This window comes from Bufo bufo, chromosome 11 (genome assembly GCF_905171765.1).
Source record: "Bufo bufo chromosome 11, aBufBuf1.1, whole genome shotgun sequence".
NCBI classification, from domain to species: domain Eukaryota; kingdom Metazoa; phylum Chordata; class Amphibia; order Anura; family Bufonidae; genus Bufo; species Bufo bufo.
Window position 1 is genome coordinate 26,902,071 of NC_053399.1, and position 23,818 is coordinate 26,925,888.

Consider the following 23,818-nt stretch of genomic DNA (forward strand, 5'->3'; position numbering starts at 1 on the left):
GTCTGAAACATAATCTAACAGTCCTAAAGATCTCCAATCAATACAGCATGGACCCTATAAGGCTACATGCACACGACCACAAAACACGGATGCCGTCTGTGTGCGTTCTGCAATTTGTGGAACGGAATGAAGGGCCCATTATAGAAAAGCCAATTCTTGTCCGCAAAACAGACAGGAATAGGACATGTTCTATTTTTTTTGTGGGGCCATGGAACGGAGCAACAGATGCGGACAGCACGCGGAGTCTGTCCACTGCTTTTGCAGCTCCATTGAAGTGAATGGGTTCGCATCCAAGCCGCAAAAAATGGGACTCGGATGCGGACCCAAACAATGTGTGCATGAGGCCTTAGACTGAACCCAACGTTCAGCAGGATGAGCACCAATCGATGATAATCGCTGAATGGCACTTGTTTGCATTGGCTAATTGAACAGACCGATGCTATTTGAATGGGGGAGAAATAACCGCTACCGCAATCGGGATTATCGGCAGCGCGTCCATGATTACACAGGTAGATGTGCTGCCGATAATCACGAACCTTACATTCTGAATTTCTGATGAGAGATGCCAATCAGCCAACAAGCAAGGGTTTGCTCATTTAACGGTGGCACAATTATACTAGGAACCAGCATTTCTATGAACGATTAACATGGAGGCTATGGATTAGACTATGAGGTGTCTCTTTAGAATTCACACACGTGCCAGATCCTGTGCACGAGGCCTGTCCGGCAGTGTACAAGCAGTATGAATTGTGTGTACAAAGATATTCTCCCCTAGAAGCAAATTAATTCACTCTCACCTGCACCACAAAGCCCAGACGGCCGCCGTCCTGTGTGCATCCAGTCCCTCTTCATCCTCTGGACCAGCCTCAGCGCCGTCATCGACACTTCATGGTTCTTATCTCCGAACTCTAGCATATGTGCAAATCGAGGAATATATAAACAGGGGTCTGGAAGAGAAAGGTTTTATTTCATGTTAATGTCTGCCCTTTTCTTATCTAATAAGTTTAATATTCCATGCACATACATTTCTTAAAATATCTTAAAGGCCAGAGCTCCAGATTTCATGGCATTAATGCTAACAAGCCACCACTAGGGGGAGCTTACTGCACACTACCATAGACTGAACTAAATAACAATACTGTATGCAGTAAGCTCCCTCTAGTGGTGGCTGTATGCAGACAGTTCAGTGGCTGTATAGTTTCCGTTTGCTGCTGCCTGAAATAGTTGGCAACCCCACCAATGGTGGTCTAGCGAGCACTGCAACGTCTACACAGCTTACCAAACACAGCGCCATACATTGTATAGTCACAACCTCTTCAAACAGCTGATCAGTGGGGGCTCCAGGAGTTGAACCTCCATGATTAGAATATGACCTATCCTGAACATACAGTGCCTTGCAAAAGTATTCACCCCCTTGACTTTTTGCATGTTTTGTTACATTACAGCCTTAAGTTCAATGTTTGGTTAATCTGAATTTTAAGTGATGGATCAGAACCCAATAGTTTAAGTCGGTGAAGTAAAATGAGAAAAATATATAAATAAAACTATTGTTTAGAAATAGAAAACAGAAAATTGGCATGTGCGTATGTATTCACCCCCTTTGTTAGGAAGCCCATAAAAAGCTCTGGTGCAACCAATTACCTTCATAAGTCACATAATTAGTGAATGATGTCACCTGTGTGCAATCTAAGTGTCACATGATCTGTCATTACATATACACAGCTTTTTTGAAAAGCCCCAGAGGCTGCAACACCTAAGCAAGAGGCATCACTAACCAAACACTGCCATGAAGACCAAGGAACTCTCCAAACAAGTAAGGGACAATGTTGTTGAGAAGTACAAGTCAGGGTTAGGTTATAAAAAAAATATCCAAATCTTTGATGATCCCCAGGAGCACCATCAAATCTATCATAACCAAATGGAAAGAACTGGCACAACAGCAAACCTGCCAAGAGACGGCCGCCCACCAAAACTCACAGACCAGGCAAGGAGGGCATTAATCAGAGAGGCAGCACAGAGACCTAAGGTAACTCTGGAGGAGCTGCAGAGTTCACAGCAGAGACTGGAGTATCTGTACACAGGACAACCATAAGCCGTACGCTCCACAGAATTGGGCTTTATGGCAGAGTGGCCAGAAGAAAGCCATTATTTTCAGCTAAAAACAATAAGGCACGTTGTGAGTTTGCGAAAAGGCATGTGGGAGACTCCCAAAATGTATGGAGGAAGGTGCTCTGGTCTGATGAGACTAAAATGTAACTTTTCGGCCATCAAAGAAAACGCTATGTCTGGCGCAAACCCAACATATCACATCACATCACCCAAAGAACACCATCCCCACAGTGAGACCTGGTGGTGGCAGCATCATGCTGGGGGGATGGGACTGGGAAACTGGTCAGAGTTGAGGGAAAGGTGGATGGTGCTAAATACAGGGATATTCTTGAGCAGAACCTGTACCTCTCTGTGCGTGATTTGAGGCCAGGACGGAGGTTCACCTTCCAGCAGGACAATGACCCCCAAACACACTGCTAAAGATACACTTGAGTGGTTTAAGGGAAAACATGTAAATGTGTTGGAATGGCCGAGTCACAGCCCAGATCTCAATCCAATAGAAAATCTGTGGTCAGACCGAAAGATTGCTGTTCACAAGCGCAAAACAACCAACTTGAAGGAGCTGGAGCAGTTTTGCAAGGAGGAATGGGCAAAAATCCCAGAGGTAAGATGTGGCAACTGCTCATAGAGACTTATCCAAAGCGACTTGGAGCTGTGATTGCCGCAAAAGGTGGCTCTGCAAAGTACTGACTTTAGGGGGGCGAATAGTTCTGCACATTTACTTTTTCTGTTATTTTGTCCTATTTGTTGTTTGCCTCACAATAAAAAAAATAAAAAAAAACATCTTCAAAAGTTGTCGGCATGTTCTGTAAATTTACAAACGGAAAATGCAAATGTGATCGCACACTACATCCAGCACTCTGCCCTCCATGCTGGATGAGACATTGGTTTATATTTTGGCCAAAGCATAGTAAGCCACTCACCGCGTCAAGGTTGTCTCATGAGTGGTCCCTAACTCTTGTTCCTACCTGTTCATGGGCCATGACAGCCACATAAAATCCAGGGAATGCAGGTCAGCATGCAAGCCAAGTACACTTTGCTTGTAACCCCGTCCGGTGCCATTACAGCTTTCATCGGATCCAGGGATGCAAGTACCAACATGCATGCTGAACCCACCATATACTTCTCCTGGAGCCAGATGGCTAATGGTAGGTTCTATACAAGCAGACTCAGTTTTATACTGACTTTAAAACCAGCCTCAAGGACAGATTAACTGGTCAGGTGTGCAATGACTCCAAAGAGATCGCCACGCCTCCAATATATACTACAAAGAAAAAAATAAGGGGTTGGGTCAGCACAACCTACCTGCAGGTGCACATCACTATGGCGAAATACATATACAAACGGAAAATGCAAATGTGATCGCACACTACATCCAGCACTCTGCCCTCCATGCTGGATGAGACATTGGTTTATATTCTGGCCAAAGCATAGTAAGCCACTCACCGCGTCAAGGTTGTCTCATGAGTGGTCCCTAACTCTGTAAATTACATGATGCAAATCCTCAAACAATCCATGTTAATTCCAGGTTGTGAGGCACCAAAACAAAAAAAGTCAAAGGGGGTAAATACTTTTGCAAGGCATACTGACCTCCTGGAAAACCGCTTTAAATATGAAAGGGGTTGGCCACTTTCTGGTTACTGTTGACCAATGCGTTTGTGACAAGATTATATGGCACTTGCTAATATAGTCTTTGTTGAAATTCTGCACCATTTTCCATATTTCATAAGGTATTCTCCCTTGTTTACAAAGTCTTCTTGCTGTCCACACAGACATCCTGTCCGTAAGATGGCCGCTGATGGAGGGTCACGTGACCAGACTGATCACCTCCATGTGATGTCCTGCATTACTGCACCTGCTCTAAACTCCCAACAGAACAAGTAGATATGGCAGCTGCAGTGTATCTGAATGGAGGAGACATCACATGGCGGTGATTTACCTGGTCACATGATTCTCCATCAGTGGCCATCTTATGGACAGGACCTCTGTATGGACAGCTGAAATAACTTTGTAAACAAGGGAGAAGAATACCTTGTGAAATATGGAAAATGGTGCAGAACTTCAACAAAGACTATATTAGTAAGTGCCATATAATCATGTCACAAACACTTGGCCAACAGTAACAGACAGTGGCCAACCCCTTTAAGCCTACGATTCTGCAGGTATATATAGACAGTAATAATAACATAATCGGTGTCATTTACCATATCTATGTTTCATTGTATGGGCATAGCAACAATGTATTCGAGCATATGTTGGTGATAGAGCAAAATGCGACCACTACATATGGAAACGGAACAGATACTGCGCGCTGCATAAAAACGGCTGCTGTATGATTCATGCTGCCATTATTTGTCATTTCAATCCCCCCCCCTTCATTTACTACAGGGAGGCAGGCCATACACCTTCTGTAAAGCTACATGCAATATTCGGTCCCATTGTTCCCTATTAAACAGCAGCAGAGACTGAATCAGCAGGGCTCCATGAAAAGAAAGCACTAACTCCACCTGAAAGAGCAGCCGGACGGCCTCATGATGGACGATTCATCCAGGGCACAGCTAGAGATTCTGGGAGTCATGGGCTCACATTTACTGAGCAGTTTCATACGCACAAAAGCGCACTGGAGGAAAGCGTGTCGAATGTATTAACCAGCGCAAGCCTGTTCATAAATCTGTCACATTTCGGATCTCGCTGAAGACAGAAAGTGAACTATGGCTGCCAGGAGCAGGTGTAGATTTGCACCTATTTTCCGTCTACTCTGTAGGAATAATAAAACTGCTGAAAAGACTTTTCTCCCAACTTTTGAAGACTTTACTATGACAAAAAACTGGCACAAATGAATGATAATGGTATTTAACCAGTCTAAGGCCTGTTTCACACGGTCAGTATTTGTAAGCCAAAACCAGAAGTGGAACCTACAAGAAAAAAGTTTAATAGAAATATTTGTGCCTCTTTGGCGTTTTACGACCCACTCCTGGTTTTGGCCTATAAATACTGATGCAAAAATACTGACCGTGTGACCGAAAAAAAGCAATGAAGAACATTGGCCTCACCTTCTGACCATCTAATGTGTATGTTGGAGTCCTGACTCCAGATCTAGCAAAAAGGATCGGGCATGTTGGATTCCAACATGCTTGATTCTCTCTATTCACAGGAGATGAGCTGTTGCCAGAACCTTTTTCCACTCTCCTCGGCCGAGTGTGAAGGTTTATTGGGGGAGGGGTAGTTTGGGAGGTATATAGCGCCTTGGACTATACATAGACATTGCATATTTCTTGGTGGAGCCTTCAGATTTTGACAGAATCCACCATATGGAGACAGGTTATGGTCCATAGAGGGACAGAGGGCTCAGTTATCATCCTTTATTTCCCGGCAGAGGTAGGTATGCATTTCTGTCTAAGAAAAAACAGCCATGCTGGAGAAGAGGATGGCAATTACCACATCTCCATGGCCAACTTTCTGCACTGGCAATGCATCTCTGCCCCACTCACTTGAAGCAGGTTGAGCTGAGCTGCAATACCACACACAGCCTCTAGACAAGAGGGGGCGCTGCTTTGGTAAACAAGCGGCCATGTCTTTCTAATCTTATCATACAACCCCTTTAGCCCCATATAACAAGGTCAACTAAACACAGACTGGCCTGGGCAGAGACTGAGGAGATGTAGATGGGGCCACCTTGGCGCACAGGTGAATCACCCTGGAGAGTGCAATAACACCCCAATACATCCATGGTAATAATACCGGTACATGAAGGAGATGAAAGGTGATCAACCCGATAGGAGTAGTTACCAGATGCTCAAAGTCCTTTCCAAGAAACCGGGGGTGGGGGGAGACGTTCTCCAGAACTTCCCTAGTGTTGAGTACAGGATTGTGGGGACACGTTATCTTACTTTTACATCATATAAAGATTATTGCTTTATAACCTTTTTGAAGAAACCATTAACCCTGCGCAGGGCAACAAGCTAGTGATAAGACATCTGGATTCCCTTTTGTGACCTCTGCGAAAGGCAGGAAAGACTATGGAAACAATGGCTGTTTACAAAGCCATATAAATCCCAAAATAGGAATGAAGTGAAACCATGTGGTTTCCCAGAGAGCGGCTCCCATATTCCAGAGACTCACAAAATACTGTAATTATACAGCGTGAAGGTGACACGGAGCCGAGCGGGGGAATTCAATCTTTCTGGACCCTGCTGTGTGGAATGAGATATTCGGAGCCTCACTCTGCTCTGCCCAATTGGCTCTATAGCACGTCAGCGTTGACCCGAATGCTGCGATGATAACCCATCGTGATGATAAGCCATGTGAGTGGCATTGGCAAACACTGGCTTGTCATCTTCCAAAAAGAAAAAAACGGATCCTGTGGCTAAAAAACTATTTGTATGCATTAGGGCAAGTTCACACAGTTTTTTAGGCGCCTATTTCGGAGCGTTTCCACCTCAAAGTGGCCTCCCATTCATTTCAACGGGATGCAGAAGCAGCGTGGAAAAAAAGATGCTCTATCTTGGGGCAGAATCCACGCTGAATCCCATTGAAATGAATGAGAAGCATTAAAAAAACAGCTCCATGTAAGTCCATGCGTTTTTTTGTGTGTTTACTGCGTTTCTTTTGGCCCGGATCTGTGCCAAAATCCATGAGATGAAAATGCTGCTTTGTACTGAACATCCAATGGCTAAAAAAAAAAAAAAGACCTGTCAGAAAACTGCATAAAGACAGTTCAGAAACTGTACAAAAAAAAAAAAAAAAAAACATGTTTGGATTCTGCACCGATTTTTTTTAGCTCGCTTTCAAAATCTCTCTTGTGAAGATCCCCTTAGAGTACTTTCACACGGTCAGGTTTCCTGGTGCAGTTCTGGAAGCCAAAATCAGGAGTGGATCATAAAAAGGAAATAAAGTATAAAAGGAAAGCTTCTCTTTTTTAAATTCACTCCTGGTCTTGGCCTCCAACACTGCATCAGGAAACCTGAGCGCGTGGCCGTACCCTTAGAGAGATGGTCTCCAACCTGTGGTCATTCAACTCTTGAAAAACTAAAAGCCCTGCCCGTCCCATGAATCGGGCAGCACGCAACTTCCGACAGGAACCATTTAATAAAAAGAAATACACAAAATAATGATCACCAGGGCAATCAATTGATCCCCCCTTGTCCCACTCCTGGCAAGCTACTTATTTTGGTGGAAGAACCCGCTGCCTGACCGGCGTTGTCCCTGCAGCGGCCACCACAGGGGTAAAGTAGTATTACATGGCGGCAATTTAGATGAATGGGAATCCGTGCAAATAAAGGGTCAGCTCAAGTGGGAGCCGCCCCTACACAGTGACTCTCCATAGAGGGGGGTTCTGAGCAGTAGACCCTCTTCTATGCCTACCGTATGTATTTGTAGGTCATATGGACAAAGGCTGTCTTCATGACCCCTTTAAGGGAATAAGCCTACGGTACAGCAATTTCCCAGTTTTTTTTAGTCAGCAAACCTCCATAATTTAACAGACTTTATCAACTATCCAGGGGGGGTGGACACCGCATCCATAATATTGCACCGGCTACTCTCTATAGGATAAGTCAATGACACGAGGCCAGTAACAGAAGTGGAGTGTAGACTGGGAAGGTTGTTCTCCGGTGGCTGTAATATCATCAGCTATTACACTGTGCAAATACAAGATACCATTATCAGCCGCGTGTTTATGTTACCACACGTCACGCCATTAAAAGGGCCCTTGAGGGGGTGGGGGGTTAAAAGTGACATTCAAAAGGTTGTGTCCCCAAACAGAACACACAAAGCAAGGAGACTGGGGAAGTTTCATGTAAAAGAAAATCTGTGCTCCTGTTTTTTCAGGCACCACAGGATGGAGGAGGAAATTACTTTCAGGCTGCACTGTGACTTTCATTGTCCTTGCAGGATGCCGGGCGAGCGCCATCACAGACCCTTCCCAGACTAAAGCCAAGTTAGCGTTCTGGTTGCCAAAAGGCAGAGTTATGGGGAAGAACACACAAGTTGGATACAGCAAAAACTACAGAAAGTTAAAGATATTTCCTTCAAATATCATCACGCATATATCTTTGACGTGGGACCTTTGCTTAAAATCGCATGCACCCGGCCGCGCCAAAGTCCACAAAACATGGATACTCAAAATACGGATACCTTCCGTCTGCATTCCATATTTTTCTCATCCCCATTAATAGAAAGGGATATTCTTGTCTGTACGATGGAACGGAATAGGACCTGCCCCATAATTTGCAGAGCGGCAGCATGGCTCCACTTACAAATGTGTCCATTCCACCAAAGAAATTAATGGGTGGGTGTGCTATCTAGAAAAAAAAAAAAATGCTGATAGCGCACGGATGAAAAATACAGTTGTGTGCATGCAGCCTAAGGGTACCTGCACACCGGTACAAGCGAACACGCAGAAGATCCGCATGAATTTCCATGAGGATTTCTCCCTGTTTCTGCACCCAAACTGCACAAAAAAACGCAATACCGAATAGCAGTTGTTTTTTTGTGCGGATTTGAAAAAGTGTGAAATCCGCAGCTAAAACCACAAACATAATTGAAGTGTTTTGGATTTTGAAATCCGCACGAGAGGTCAATTTACACACAAAAGTGAACATAAAATGTGTTTAATCTTATACATTTTGCTGGTACTTTATTATGCTGTGGTTTGTCTGCGCGAAAAAACTGCATGCCTTCCACGTGTGCAGGTGGCCTGTGTTTTTTTATGTGGCTTTAGGTGCGGATTTTCTGTTTACGTTCGCAACCCCATTGGAGTCTATGGGGAAAACCACTATATAGAAGGTGCAGAATCACAACTGACAAGCTGCAGATTCCAAATCCGCACGGCAGGTCAATTTCCGCACAGAAGAAAAAAAGCAAAGCGCACCTGAGATTTATCAGATCTCATTCACTTTGCTGGTACTGGATTACACTGCAGTTCTTCTGCACACAAATCCACAGAGGGAAAAAAAACAACGCACATAATCTTAGTTACCCTAAATGTGCCTAGACTTTGATAGCATTAAAACAGCTGCCATTCTATGGACATCTCAGCGCATGCGCTGTCTGGCACCACCGTATGCATTGGGTAGGCAAGGCTTACAGAACACAAATTTTCATCCAATATACTAGAATATCTAAAATTCCTCTGGTTTTCAGAAGAGCTTACTATCTCTATCCGACGGACTGCTGCATAAGGCTACGTCTACACAACGACATTAGGGCACAACTACACTGCAACATTTGGGCACAACATTTTGTTGCACTAATGTCGCGCGACAATTTTTATAATGGCAGTCTATGGTGTCGCACTGCAACATGCGACATGCTGCGACTGCGACACAACAGTCACAGAAAATCCATTCGAGATGGATTTTTCGGCGACTGTTGCATCGCAGTAAATTGTTGCGCAACATTAGTGCGACAAATGTCGTCGTGTAGACGTAGCCTAAAGCCATAATAGTGGGCCTTGTGAACCAAGTTTTACTCTGCATCATCACATATTTCACTGCTCATCTTTACTGGGGTGGCTGGACCTTCTGAGTAGTATGAGGACCATGGTCAATGTTTTTTTTTTGGGTGCGGCTATAATTTAAAGTGGGCAAAATGTGAAAATTCTCATCAGTGTCCAATGATATTACACAACAGTGTTAATAAATCAGAAGAGATGAATCTTTCTGGCTGTCAAATGGAGTTGATGAAGCAGCCGGGATAGACGCAGTTAAAGAAAACTGTAAGTGGCCTCCTGTGTAAGTACCAACCCCCCGATTACTGTACACCATATGTAATCTTCACTGTCTATTCTTGACAAGCATGGATAATTTGGCATAAGAATGGGGTCATGACAGGGGGGAGTTCATAGGACACCAGCTGAGATTTTTCACCAGGGCTCATGTGTCTCTTATTTAAGACAATTAGTGTAAAAAGAAAAAGAAAAAAAACACTAATTATCCCAGCAGTGAACCGTCCCATGTATCAAGCAGATATCAGCGTATCATATGTCACATCAATAGACATATCCATCAGGCTCCATCCACCTAACAGAAGCTGTAGAGTGATGTCCTCACTGGGCTGGTACCTCTTCACTGTATATAAAAGCAGCCTCCCATATAAAACTCTATACTGTTCCATACATCATTTTTGGGGCACACTATGGGGGATAGATGCCTATACAGTGGCATAGGTTGGAGTCTTCCAACTTCAGGCAAATACTCCCGATGTAGGTGTGATGGGTGAGCAGAGATTTGTGCACGTGGCCAGCATCGCAGGGGTTAAATACCCAGTGATGGCAACCTCTAATGACAGCAAAACGCGTCCCCTCTCCTGACATGTCTGTTATGGCAGCTACTTGTACGCCCCATGTAATAGCAACTCTGGAGCGTCTATTCTTATGGTTCTATGTTGTACCATTCCTTTATTATTCTTGCTAGAAGTTATGAATGAATTGCTAGCATTTTGTAATGTAGGTCCAGATGGGTGTTACCAGCGGAGGGTGTGTCCCTGCACAGTCAGCACTGATTGCATAGTGTCAGACTATGCAGCGACATGCCCCCAAATGGCAACACCCAGCTGGACCTTCATTGCTGACTGCTAGTAATTCGCTCATAAACTTCTAGAAGCAATATTAGAGGAATGGAAATACACAGAATCATAAGAATAGATGCTCCGGAATGGTCATTACATGGGGAATGCAAGTAGTTACTACGACAGACATGTGAGGAGAGGGGACGGGTCCTCTATAAGGGCTCATGCACACGAACGTTGTTTGTTTCTGCATCCGAGCCGCATTTTTTGCGATTCAGATGCGGACCCATTCACTTCAATGGGGCCGCAAATGATGCGGACAGCACTCAGTGTGCTGCCCGCATCCGTTGCTCCGCTCTGTGGGGCCACAAAAAACAGGCATATATATTATGAGCGACCCGTTCCGCAAGTTAAGGAACGCACACTGGCGGCATCTGTGTTTTGCGGATCCGCAAAACACGGCGCGGTTGTGTGCATGAGCCCCAAGAGTCAGCAAAGATGGCCATACAAGTTAGATCAAAGTCGGCCAAAACCTCCAGATTTCAGCAGCTGCTATGGTAGATTATTGCCGTCCAATCACATTTTTGGTTCAGTTTTTGCAAAATTGCTGGAATCACAAATCAATGTACATTTTAACGTCTTTCGGTTTCATTGGCCAAGATCCCTCTGGTGACCCCAGAATAGAGGCATTTCTCTGCTGTATTTGGATGCATTTAACAGCTGCAAATAATAAACCCACAGCGTTCAATGATCAATCTGCTCAGTCTTCCCGCTTCTATTGATCCCTCTGTTTCTGCCCTGTTTCCTCCATGACAGTGACTTGCAGAGAATGCACAGTGAGACCCGACCGATGATCTATGCCGTATCTCTCTGATCTCGCTTCTTATCAGGTCTTGCTATTTTTTTTGTCTTTTAATTGACCTATTTATGCACAGATGAGTACTGAGGCCATTGCACACCATGCTAGGATTATCAAGGCTACTGAACTGCAGCAGCATTGTAGGGGGTGGAAGACATTATATGGCATGAAATATTTAATGCTGCACTGCCTCTCGTCAGTAGTGGGGGTCGCCTGCAATTCACTGTGGACCCTTTAGCACTGAAGGTATTATCTGGACCTGCAAATGGCAAGTGTAATAGGAGCAGAAATCCCCCAGTGCTGGAGATTACCACCAGGGCTAGATTTAGGACCGTTTGAAATTTGTGTAAATGCAGTGACAGCGGGAAGCAAGAGTTATCATGCTGGTCAGTGAATATGGCCGTCCTTACAGCTCCCACCATCCCTACAGTCCTGAAGGGCATAATAGATTAGATTAGTTTAGTTAGATACCGTAGATACGATAAATAGATAGATAGATGATAGATCGATGATTGGTAGATAGATGGATGGATGGATGGATGGATGGATAGATAGGCCCTTTAGGATGTGAGAAAAGCTGAGTGACACTTGGGCTGCATTCACATGTGGCATAAAAATAGGAGACAAAATTCACAACATTACAAAAACTGCACGCAAAATTAATGTTGCAGATGTCAAGCCGTATTTACTGCAGGTTTCAAATGGCAATTAAGTCTATAATGAAATTATATATCCTCAGGGTGGGACTGGCCCACCACAGTACCAGAGGATCCTCCGGTGGGCCCAAGCTTGGACACTAATGGACTCCTAATAAAACAGTGTGTGGGCCCCCAGAATCGTTTCCCCCGGTGGGCCCAAGGGACTTCAGTCCGACACTGTCTGCAATGCATACTGAGAACGCTGCGGAAAGCAATTACCAATGAAAGTTTTAACCACGCATGCCTTGCAGATTTAGCTTACCCCAATGGAATACATGGGCTAAACTCTGCAGCAGATTATGATGCTATGAAAATATTTCATGCAACAATCTGGCCCCTATAGTCACCTCACTTTCCATAGAAAAACCATCAACAGATGAATTAAATTAATTTTAAAATGGACAAAAACTGACGGCTGCTTTGTATTCTGTGCTGTGTGTTCTCATGGGCTGGATCCAACAAGTCTCATATCTATACATAACATATAGATTTTCAGATTTTATTTCTAATTCTTAAAAAAAAAAAAAATCCTGGTAAGGCTACTTTCACACTTGCGGCGGTGTGATCCGGCAAGCAGTTCAGTCGTCAGAACTGCCTGCCGGATCCACCGATCTGGATGTGACTGAAAGCATTTGTGAGACGTATCCGGATCCGTCTCACAAATGCATTGCAAGAACGGATCCGTCTCTCCGCTTGTCATGCGGACAGACGGATCAGTCTTGTATCTTTTTTCACATTTTTACCGGTCTGCGCATGCGCAGGCCAGAAGGACGGATCCGGCATTCCGGCACTAATACATTCCTACGGGGAAAAATGCCGGATCTGGCATTCCAGCAAGTCTTCCATCTTTTTCGCCGGAGATAAAACCGTAGCGTGCTACGGTTTTATCTTTTGCCTGATCAGTCAAAACGACTGAACTGAAGACATCCTGATGCATCCTGAACGGATTACTCTCTATTCAGAATGCATAGGGATATGCCTGATTAGTTCTTTTCCGGTATAGAGCCTCTGTGACGGAACTCAATGCCGGAAAAGAAAAACGCTATCGTGAAAGTACCCTTACTATGCAGGACAGGTGTAGCTCCGGGACCCATGGTCTCATTTTCATGTCAGTATTGCCTTCGCTGTTAATATTTTTTCATAAACCCTAGCAGAGGATCAGATAGAAAACCTTATCTTATCACTGTTAAATGCACATGCGACATTCAGAAATTTGGCAAAGCTGGGTGACTATCTTTCAAGAGACGATAATGGCAGCCATACTGTTTTTCTGTCAAAAACACGGCTAATTTTTATTTTAGAACATGATTGAAGGCGAAAACTCGTGTTTCATTGACTTATTTATTAATTTGTTCTAAACAAACAAATAGAATAAAAAAAAAATAAACACAAGACTAAATATTTACACAAATAAACATACTATCTGTCTGGGCTCCCGGGCTGAGCCTGTGTGCATTTAGGAGCCTCAGGTTCTCCAGGTTTGGATTTTTCAGCCATCATACTGCTGGCATGAGACCTCTAGTGGATGTCCAGGCGCCCTCTATTGGTCACTAGAGGAATGGTCCATCCCAGATGTGTGCAGAGAAGGAAGGAGCTGCTTCCTGGAGCCCGCCCCTCTCAGCCTTCCTGCCATCCTCACAATCATGGCTCCGCACTCCATGGACGATCCCTGTTCTGCAAACTTTCCTGCCTGTGTGTGTGGATGGAGAGAGCAGCTCCTGGTCCCATAAAGGTACACCGAGAGATGTGGGCATGCTCTATGCAATGCTGCACCCCCTGGCATCCCTTATATACGGTCTATACCATCCTGGGGTTTGCAGACAATGCTCAATCGAGTCATTCTCCTACCAGATGTGTGTTTGTAGGGGAGGGGGCTCTCTTGCCTGATGCAGGCTTTGCAAACTTGCATTCATTGCTACATGTTTCTAAGCAAACTTTCATCCCTGCCCTTACATTGTAACATTTATCATGGTCGGTTTCCTATTTGGCTTCCCTTTGCTAGAGCTTTCCCTGCTGCTCAATTCTGCACTAGCTAAAGCAGCTCAGCCTGCACCCGGCTATGTGCATGTAATAAGATGCACCCCTGCTCTCAGGGGGTCTTCCCCAACACCCATTTTGTCCAGTGTGCATAGGGTTAACTTTTGCTAGATTTCACTTGGTTCCCCTAGTGCAGGGTGCTCCGTCCTGCACCCCCTGACTTGGTGCATGCAATAAAGTGTATCCCACATAGTCACTTTTCGGTGGGACTGACTTTACTTCTCAGTGGGCACCATGTCTGCGTGCAGCTCCTCTTCTCTGTCCATGCAGTACAGTGCATCGCCTCTCTTTTTTTATGGGTTTATCCTGTGCACTTGGATTGATGATCAGGGGTTTTGGGTGGGAGGACAGAAGAATGACATATTGTCTGATGAAGGAAGGAGGGGGGCTTTAGAGAGTCCTCCCACCTCTCTCCCAGGCTAAGCTGCACACACAGGGGCTTGTTGGTGCAAAGGCTGCTGCTGTGAATGGCAAGGACCCTGCCCTGCGATTGGCTTCCAGGGCGGTGACGTAGGCAGCCCCAGCTTGCTATTTGAGCTCAAGCCTTGCCCAGTTCTCTCCACTTCTACACGTAGAGCCTCAAGCCAGCAGCACACACTGGAGAGAAGGGGGGAGGAGGAGGCGCCTTTCTCTATTCTTGTCTCCTATTCCCTGTGCTATGCATACGCCAGCATACACAAAAGCAGCGCCACCGGCAGCTGGTGCACCCACCTTGGCAACCTAACCATCCTTATAATGAGTGCATGGCAAGCTGACCACAGCCAAGGAATAGACGGCGTGCAAGAAACTTCTGCTTGTTACACCTAGAGGAGCCCTGGATCTATCCTAGACCGCAGCTGGTAACCGGGCATTTGGTTTACTTTCCCCTATGGGTGCCGCAACTTGTGATTGCTATCCGTGGATTGCACTGGCATACACGTCACGGAGGTTGATTACATAACTGCATGGTGTTTTTTTTTTTTTATTCCCCCTTGGTCTTTGCTTACGGACAAATTAATCCTGGTGACTTTGGAAGTTAAATCCCAGCGATTGTGACTGATGCTTACAAAAGAGGAGTTTTCTAGTTTTCTCCCTTGCCCATGCCACTAGACCCAGGTTGCCTGAATGGCAGGATCATGAAGTGTTTGACTTTCTTTCTTCTGCTTCCAGAGACCTTAAAGAAGTCTAAAAAGAGCGCCCGGGCTAACGGCAAGGTGCAAGCATGCTATGAGATAGTGCCCCTGGCTCTCAAGAGGAAGATGGCTGCAGAGCTTTACCCTGCTAGTGCAAACACGAATATCGCCAACAGTAATAACGCTGCTGCGGTCACCGCCAAGAAAAACGCCCTCCAGATCCAGCAGAGTGCACCGCCGCCGCCGCAACTACAGAACCTGAACAACAACAACGTCGAGAGTACCAACTGGCAGTCCTTCCACCCGACCCTGAGGGAGAGGTGAGCGCACAGTGCCCCCTACAGCTGTCCTGGAAGCCCTACGTAAATCATAGAAGAGCTTATGGCAATGAATGTGCAAATCCGTGGGGGCCCGTAACTTTTTGGGGCAGTGATAGGGTACCGTAATCATAATTTGAAGTCCAGGGATTACCAGGAGTACCCACCACAGTAGTCATAGACAGCAGAGTCTGGCACTGCACGCACAGAGGTTACAGGGCTTGGTGCAGCAACCATGAACACTAATGACGAGGCAGTCACTGGGGTATACAAGCCTGACTCTAATAATCGCAGGGGCATCACATACTGACGCTGCTAGCAGATGGTAACTGACGGGGGTTTACAGGGCTTATCCTTGGGACATGGCAAACGTGAAATTTACATCCTGACACTTAGGTGGACATATTGACACCGGGGTACCCAATCCTGGCACTAAACCCTAATGCTGCAGTCACAGGAGGATCACATACTGACGCTGCAAACATAAAGCAAGTGAAGAAACTGCAGCCACATAACCTATCCTAGACCATCCCAAAATAGGGGTACAGGAAAAAAAAAAATAGGGGTTAAGCAAGTGAACATCAAACTTATCCTAGACCAACCGAAAAGAGGGGTACAGCAAACATCCAGTATAACCTGGGGCCAAAATCACAGATGTTATATAGATTGTACCCCTGTAGATAGATATATACACACGTGATTACACAATATATAAGTCTTTGTACAAGTGCCCAACGCCGAGATCAGCGCACCACATGAATGCATTGATCCACTGCCATATCAAATAATGGACGGGAGTGATTAGGTTGGAAAGCAGCTCACGCCGACCCTGCATTGTAACGGGCAATCGAGATGAGCAACAGAAACAATATTCTTCAATCTCCGGCCAATGCAAACAGCCCCTACACAAGCAGCACCGTTGGTCTGTAATCACCACGTATGAAGCTGACAGGCATCCCCCACCAGCCCTGCACTGAGTTAGCAGGCAGCTCATGCACCGAGCCATTGCTAATCTGCAAGGAGCATCAGCAGGAACAGGACACTGCGATATAGATAGGGGGGATCCTTCACTGCAGAGCTGTCAGGACCAACCAGAACAGCACTGGGTCAGACCACGCAGGTAGAGCTCTTTCTGCAATACTATGACACACACACACACTGCGACCATTCTCCGATAGGGAAAATGAAAGGAGATGGATTTTCTGGCCATGTGTAGTCTTGACAGTGGGGATCGTTGTGCGGCCATTGATTATAAATTATTTTTTATTTATTTTTATCCGCCTTCCAGGCATGTGCATGTGAATACTGCAGGGGGTCTTAAGATAGCTATTGGGGAGCTGTGCACACTATGGGTCGTAATTGATTACCCTTTTATGTACTGCATAAAATGAGTGTGGTCACACTACGAGGACATTTCTCTGACCATATTCTTGCACTGCATGCAATGGTACATAAGACATTACCAGCCATGGAAGGGCAGGCTTTGCTCACATGCAGATTGGCTGTTTGTTTTTCGTTTTTTAAAACCATGCTTGCAAAAAACAAATGATAGCATCACTTCTCCGGTGTGATCGGTTCCCCTTGTCCCTCTAGATCAGGGCTGCATTTTAAAAACTGCTTTCCAGGAAAAGCTTTGTTCTTTATTTTATTTTATTTCCAGTAATCTGAAGTAAAGCCAGCGAGAATTTCTATGAATCCTCGGGAAAATCCCTCAGATTACCATGATTATCCCATATAAGACTGGTACGAGGGCTGACAAGTCAGTAGGAGACAAACAGGCTGCAGCTAAATTTGACAAGAGCCGAAATCGACGCTGCTAGAAACGCCTGATTAAAATTAGCAGACCTTCCTTGTACGCCTGTGAAAAGGGATGTGTCATCTCTTTCATCCCGTCGTTGGCGTTTAAAGGGAAGGCCACCTCAATGAGACACACGTCAGCCTTTGTAGTTAGATTTAGACTAGCGTATTCTTGTCGAATTCTCCCAGCTAAATATGTGTGCGTATTCTCCCTTTAGGAATGCATTGATGTTCAACAACGAGCTAATGGCTGATGTACACTTCGTGGTGGGGCCATCTGGGGCCTCCAAGAAAGTCCCTGCTCACAAGGTAAGTTTGAACCCCCCCCCCCCCCCAAAAAAAAAAGAGGTTTTTCTTTTACAATTTGCAACATTAAAATTATTTTTTTCTCCCCAGTATATTTTGGCCGTCGGGAGCTCTGTGTTTTATGCCATGTTTTATGGAGATCTAGCCGAGGTCAAATCCGAAATCCATATCCCGGACGTGGAACCTGCTGCTTTTTTAATCCTTTTAAAGTAAGTGGGGTCATTAAAGAATTGGAAAATAAATGCAGCAGCAAACATAAAAGCTTATAAAATATGTATATTCTGACTGGCATTAATGGCTTTTAAAACGGTTGGTAGAATAGCCCCCTGTAAAAAACCACAAAAGCTTTGGCTTCTTATTATGCGAGGAATACGGCTGGTTCTGGAAGTCATTTCCAGGAACTAAAGCAAAAAAAAAATAATCCACCTATAATGTATTTTTAGAGTTGGGTACTTTTTGGCCGAATGTTTCCATCTTGCTGTGGATCTGTATGGGCCAGATATACGGCTTTTTGAGCGAATGTTTCCATCTTGCTGTGGATCTGTATGGGCCAGATATACGACTTTTTGAGCGAATGTTTCAGACTTGCTGTGGATCTGTATGGGCCAGATGAACGACTTTTTGAGCAAATTTTTCCAACTTGCTGTGGTTCTGTATGGGTCAGATGAACTACTTTTTTGAGAGAATGTTTCCATCTTGCTGTGGATCGGAATGGGCCACATGTACGGCTTTTTGAGCGAATGTTTCCAACTTGCTGTGGATTTGTATGAGACAGATGTTCGATTTCGGCTCAATTCTGCTCTCTTCCCTTAGGTACTTATACAGTGACGAGATCGACCTGGAAGCAGACACAGTCCTTGCCACGCTGTATGCTGCCAAGAAGTATATTGTACCCGCACTGGCCAAGGCCTGTGTTAACTTTCTTGAGACAAGCTTAGAGGCCAAAAATGCATGTGTCTTACTTTCTCAAAGCCGCCTCTTCGAGGAGCCAGATCTAACGTTGCGCTGCTGGGAAGTGATCGATGCGCAGGCTGAACTGGCACTGAAGTCAGAAGGCTTCTGTGAAATCGATCTGCTGACCCTAGAGATTATCGTGACACGGGAAACGCTAAACACTAAAGAAGACGTCGTCTTTGAAGCCGTCTTGAATTGGGCAGAGGCCGAGTGCAAACGACAAGGCCTGCCGGTGACACCTGCAAGCAAAAGGAATGTACTCGGAAAAGCCTTGTACTTGGTACGGATTCCAACCATGACTTTAGAGGAATTTGCCAATGGGGCTGCCCAGTCGGACATTTTAACCTTGGAGGAGACGCGCAGTATATTCTTGTGGTACACGGCGGCTAACAAACCCCAGCTGGAGTTCCCTCTGGTTAAAAGGAAGGGTCTCGCTCCTCAGAGATGCCACAGATTCCAGTCGTCGGCCTACCGCAGCAACCAGTGGAGGTACAGGGGACGTTGTGACAGCATCCAGTTTGCGGTAGACAAAAGGATATTTATAGCGGGACTTGGGCTCTATGGATCGAGCTGCGGCAAAGCAGAATACAGTGTCAAAATTGAACTCAAAAGGCAAGGGGTGGTCCTTGCTCAAAATCTGACTAAATTTGTCTCCGATGGTTCTAGTAACACATTTTCGGTCTGGTTTGAGCACCCTGTGCAGGTGGAGCAAGACACGTTTTACACTGTCAGTGCCATCTTGGATGGCAACGAGCTTAGTTACTTTGGGCAAGAGGGCATGACGGAAGTACAGTGCGGAAAAGTGACTTTCCAGTTTCAGTGCTCATCAGACAGTACCAACGGGACCGGGGTACAAGGGGGGCAGATTCCAGAGCTGATCTTTTATGCATGACGCATTTCACCTCCTGACTACTGCTCAAAGCACACCGACGCCCCTCTTTTTCTAGAGCGGCCTGCGACACGATCAGCCCTTTCTACTCCACCCTGGTTGTCCTGCCACACACTGAACAAGGGTTAGTCGTTCCTATGAACTGTATGGAATGTAACGCGGGGGCCGCCGACACTCCAACCGAAGGAATGCTTGTAGAGTTTAATCTTATTTTATTTATTTATAAGCTATTTGAATTATTGAAACTGCGACACGCAGGGGAATGGAAAAGAAATCTGCACATAATGTGCATTTATTTTGTATATAGGTAACTTGTTCAAATCTAGCCTGCTCGACAGAGGAGCGGCAATTAAATATGTTACATAAAAGATTTTTACTTATACCCGATGCCTGCCTTGTCAGTGTCATTTCTATAGATTTCACTGGGATTAGACATTGAAACCCAACACAATGCGATGCGTTAGAGGTCTTATCTGTGTGTGCCAGCACTACACCTACATCATCATTATTGACCTGGGTAACTTTATAATCAAGACACACGGTTGTGGACTGACACTATACAGAAATGTACCCACAGAGCTACTCACGGTGGTCGAAAGGATATGCATGTGAATAATGGACATTAAAAGGGGCTTTGCAGTAAAAAGAAATATGGCTGCCTTCTTACACCCTTGTATACAGGTTGTGTACGGTATTGCTTCTCAGCTTCATGGACTTGAGCTGCAATACCTGACACACCTTATAGACAGAGATGTATTAAAAAAAAAAAAAAGGAACCATGTTTATCTAATCCCTTACAATTACTTGTTTTATCAGGATGAAAGGTGCCCAATTATCGGCAGCACATCTTCCTGTATAATCAGGGATGTTTAGCAGATAATGAACAGAAGTGAATGAGGGAGTAATGACTGCAGTAGCGATCATTCCTCCAGCATTCTGTATGCATGGGCCTGAGTAATCAGGTGGGTGCTCGCTCTGCCATCGGTGCTCGCACTGCCCGTACATTGGGCAGTGTGATCGCCCCCTTAGATTTAGGACACAAAGGGAAGACCCTCACTTGAGTTACCTATGGCTGTGTACAATTCCCCTGAATTGTACAGACCCCAATGTGTACTGTCCATACAATTGTAGCCAGAACTACCTGCCTCAATGGATGCATGGCACTGACCCCACATCAGCTAGGCTATAAGTGTCCATGTAACTAAGGCCTCATGCACACGACCGTTGTTTTATTCCGTGTCCATTGTTCCATTTTTCGTGATTTTCTGCGGACCCATTGACTTTCAATGGGTCTGTTGAAAACTCTGCTAATGCACCGCTTGTCATCTGCGTCCGTGATCCGTGGTTCCAGTACGTCAAAAAAATATAACCTGTCATTTTTTTTCACGGAAAACGGTTCGTGGACCCATTCAAGTCAATGGGACCGTGAAAAAACGCGGAGGCACACAAGATTGTCATCCTTTTTTCCTATCATTTGCATGGCAAACTTGACTTTTTTTTACTTTCCTTCATGTCTGGTGATCCTCCAAAAATAAAGGAAGACACACGGAAACAAAAACGGAAACGGATCACGGAACAACGGAACCCCATTTTGCGGAACAGAACACAACAACGGTCGTGTGCATGAGGCCTTAAGCGTATAGGCACTTGGTGTATATTACAGCTGGATTTTCATACAGAAAATCTATAGCACAATACAGTACCACCAAAGCAGATTTTCAAAATCTCATTTACATGGTGCAGAAATTGACCTGTCTTACAGATTTTGATGCCTGCAGCATTTCAATCGTTTGTGCGGATTTTCAGCGTAGATTTCACCGTTTGCAATGCAGAGAGTGAGATCTGGGGCAAATCTGCAAGTAACGCATGCAAATTTAGTGGGGAAATGCAGTGAAAACTGCACACAAATCTGCATAAGGGCTCACAATTGAAGGTTCGGTCTGCACCCGACCCACTAATTTTAATGGGGCCACAAAAGATGCGGACAGCACACCATATTCTCTCCGCATCCTATGTCCATTCCACGGCCCCACAAAAAAGACAGAACATGTCCTATACTGTCCGTTGTCGGCCGGTATCCGTGTTTTGCGGATCCACCATTTGCGGGCCGCAACCTGGATACAGTCGTGTGCATGAGGCCTAAACTAGACTGCCGTAGGATACACCCTAAGGCTAACTGCACACATTGCAGATTGTGCCTGGTGTTTTTTTGTGTGCAGATTCTCGTGCGGAAAAAGACGCAGTGCAATACAGCACCAGCAAAGTGTATGAGATTTCACAATCCCATGTACACTATTTTTCGATGCAGAAATTGACCTGCCGTGTGGATTTTGAAATCTGCAGGATGTCATTTGTTTCTGCGATTTTTTTTTTTTTTTTTTTGTGCAAATTCCACCCTTCTAAATGCAAAGGTGAGATCTGTGACAAAACTCCATCAAACAGCACCAAAAACCGCAAGTACCAAATGCGGTTTTGGATGGTGAAGCTCACAGAAAAACGCACGGAAATCTGTTAGTGTTGCATCTAGCCCAGCTTTCTGGAGACCTCAAAGAATGGCAGAGTAGATAGAACAATTGCTGGGCTATATACTACTAAATTTGCTCAAAAACACAAACATTCATTTGCCAAAGTACACTACAGAAAATTCTGGCAGGTAACCAAGTTTTTCAAAAGGGTTATCTACAATGGGTAAAGGCAGGCCACCGCAGTGATTATAAGCCAGCTTTTATTAAATGCCAAGCAATCACTTGTCCTCGGATTTCCAGGTCTACAAAAATAGAAAATTTGCTCTAAAAATTACAAGAGGAAAGCTAATGCTCAAATAAGAAGCTGAGAATATTCTAGGCTACTCCATCTTTTATCATAGTGCTGCACTTCTCATAGTACAGTATCAGAATATGTGCATGACTAATTTGAGGGCGTTGTGCGCCCCTCTCCCCTATTCGCTTAAGTGGACAGCTGCTGAAAGAGCGCTTCTTCCGTTGTACCAACAAATCTCAGGTCTAGTCCTTAAATATCCCCCAACGGGTCATGAATTGGGAGGGAACCCCTGTGGCAGTGCCTATATGGCTTGTGAAACGCTTAGGAAATCCCGAGCTGTTCGGAGGTACTTGAAGACTGCAATTGAAAAATTCAACTATGGTGGACTCCGTTTCGATGGACACCATCTAATACTAGGACCTCAGCTAGCTGGTCAGTTCCGCCCAGAGATCTGCTTATGAGGGGATATTTCATATGGATATAGACTGGACTTTTATTTCAGCCCGATGCAAATCTAAGCAGGGGAGATGAGATAAAAATACTGTTAGGCCTCATGCACACAGTGCGCCTGCGCCGGGTGTAGATGTGACGTCATCGGCGCAGGCGCACTGAGGAAGGAGCGGCCGAGCGAGCGTCCTCATCTCAGTGCGCCTGCGCCGACTGAAGACCGGTACGGAGCAGGCGCGAGATTTACAACGCAGACAGGGCCAGCCAGAGGAGGAGAGCGCTCGCTGGCCCTGTCAATCAACAAGAGGAGGGGGCGTTTTTTTGAAAGGAGGATGCGGCAGCTACCAGCAAGTAGCCGCCCTACTTGCTGGTAGAGAGGTAATTTACATATTATAAAAGTGTGTTTTTTAAAGAAACTAGACAACAGAAAAGGGTAAGAGCACTATATATAGAAAAATCGCACTATAAGGATTTTAATGAGCCCAAAAAAGAAAAATGACTTTTGGGGGGGGGGGGGGGGGGTGACAGAAGCCCTTTAAGGGTCCCTACATGGCCAAATTTGCACAGTGTATTTATTTATCTTTTGGGGTGGGGGTGGGATGTGAGGGAACGACTGAAAAATGTCTTGCTTTGAAAAAGGATAAAAGTATGTCAACTAATGAACAAAACATTGGTAACAAAAAAAAACGCTTGTATGTCCTACCTTTCCTATTGACCTTTAGCTAATATCTGGAGTAGGGATCGACTGATTATCGGAAGTACCGATATTATCTGCCGATATTGAGGATTTTGTACATTATCAGTATCTAACCTTGCCGATATACCGATAATGCGTATAAAGCGAATACTAGTGAACGCTTCCATTATGGAAGCGCGCACTAGTATGCATCGGGAGTGAGGAAGAAGCGCAGCAAACGCTTCCGATACTCGCCCGTCCCTGGTCTTCTTTTATGGGGCCCGCGCTGCACTGTCCTGACCCCGTACATCGTCAGGACGTAGTGCACGCACTATGACCTGACGCTGCA

General features: G+C 45.2%; 2 protein-coding genes across 4 annotated transcripts in view; one reads left to right on the top strand and one right to left on the bottom strand.

Annotated features, from left to right (window-relative positions):
- BRF1 (BRF1 RNA polymerase III transcription initiation factor subunit) overlaps nucleotides 1-23,818 on the bottom strand; it is a 261,025-nt gene that overhangs the window by 134,733 nt on the left and 102,474 nt on the right. Inside the window, exon 6 of the mRNA XM_040412738.1 lies at nucleotides 798-947. Coding sequence (XP_040268672.1) covers nucleotides 798-947 — 150 coding nt within the window. The remainder of the gene's footprint in view (nucleotides 1-797; nucleotides 948-23,818) is intronic.
- On the top strand, nucleotides 13,789-19,968 carry BTBD6 (BTB domain containing 6). Of its 3 annotated transcripts, none has more exons than XM_040412742.1 (5): nucleotides 13,789-13,906; nucleotides 15,361-15,643; nucleotides 17,656-17,746; nucleotides 17,834-17,952; nucleotides 18,557-19,968. In XM_040412742.1, the coding sequence occupies exons 2-5, from the start codon at nucleotides 15,450-15,452 to the stop codon at nucleotides 19,587-19,589; spliced, it is 1,437 nt and encodes a 478-aa protein (XP_040268676.1). In that variant the 5' UTR covers nucleotides 13,789-13,906; nucleotides 15,361-15,449; the 3' UTR covers nucleotides 19,590-19,968. The 3 variants fall into 3 exon arrangements, with proteins under 3 accessions (XP_040268676.1, XP_040268674.1, XP_040268673.1); XM_040412740.1 differs by lacking the exon at nucleotides 13,789-13,906 and adding an exon at nucleotides 14,754-15,050; XM_040412739.1 differs by lacking the exon at nucleotides 13,789-13,906 and having other exon boundaries at nucleotides 14,754-15,643.

What these genes read in the sequence shown, in the direction of transcription:
- BTBD6 (XM_040412739.1), top strand. Translation starts at nt 15,291, where the DNA reads ATGCCACTAGACCCAGGTTGCCTGAATGGCAGGATCATGAAGTGTTTG. An exon ending in AGAAAGTCCCTGCTCACAAG is followed by an intron (nt 17,747 to 17,833) that starts GTAAGTTTGAAC and finishes TTTTCTCCCCAG; the next exon opens with TATATTTTGGCCGTCGGGAG. An exon ending in GCTTTTTTAATCCTTTTAAA is followed by an intron (nt 17,953 to 18,556) that starts GTAAGTGGGGTC and finishes CTCTTCCCTTAG; the next exon opens with GTACTTATACAGTGACGAGA.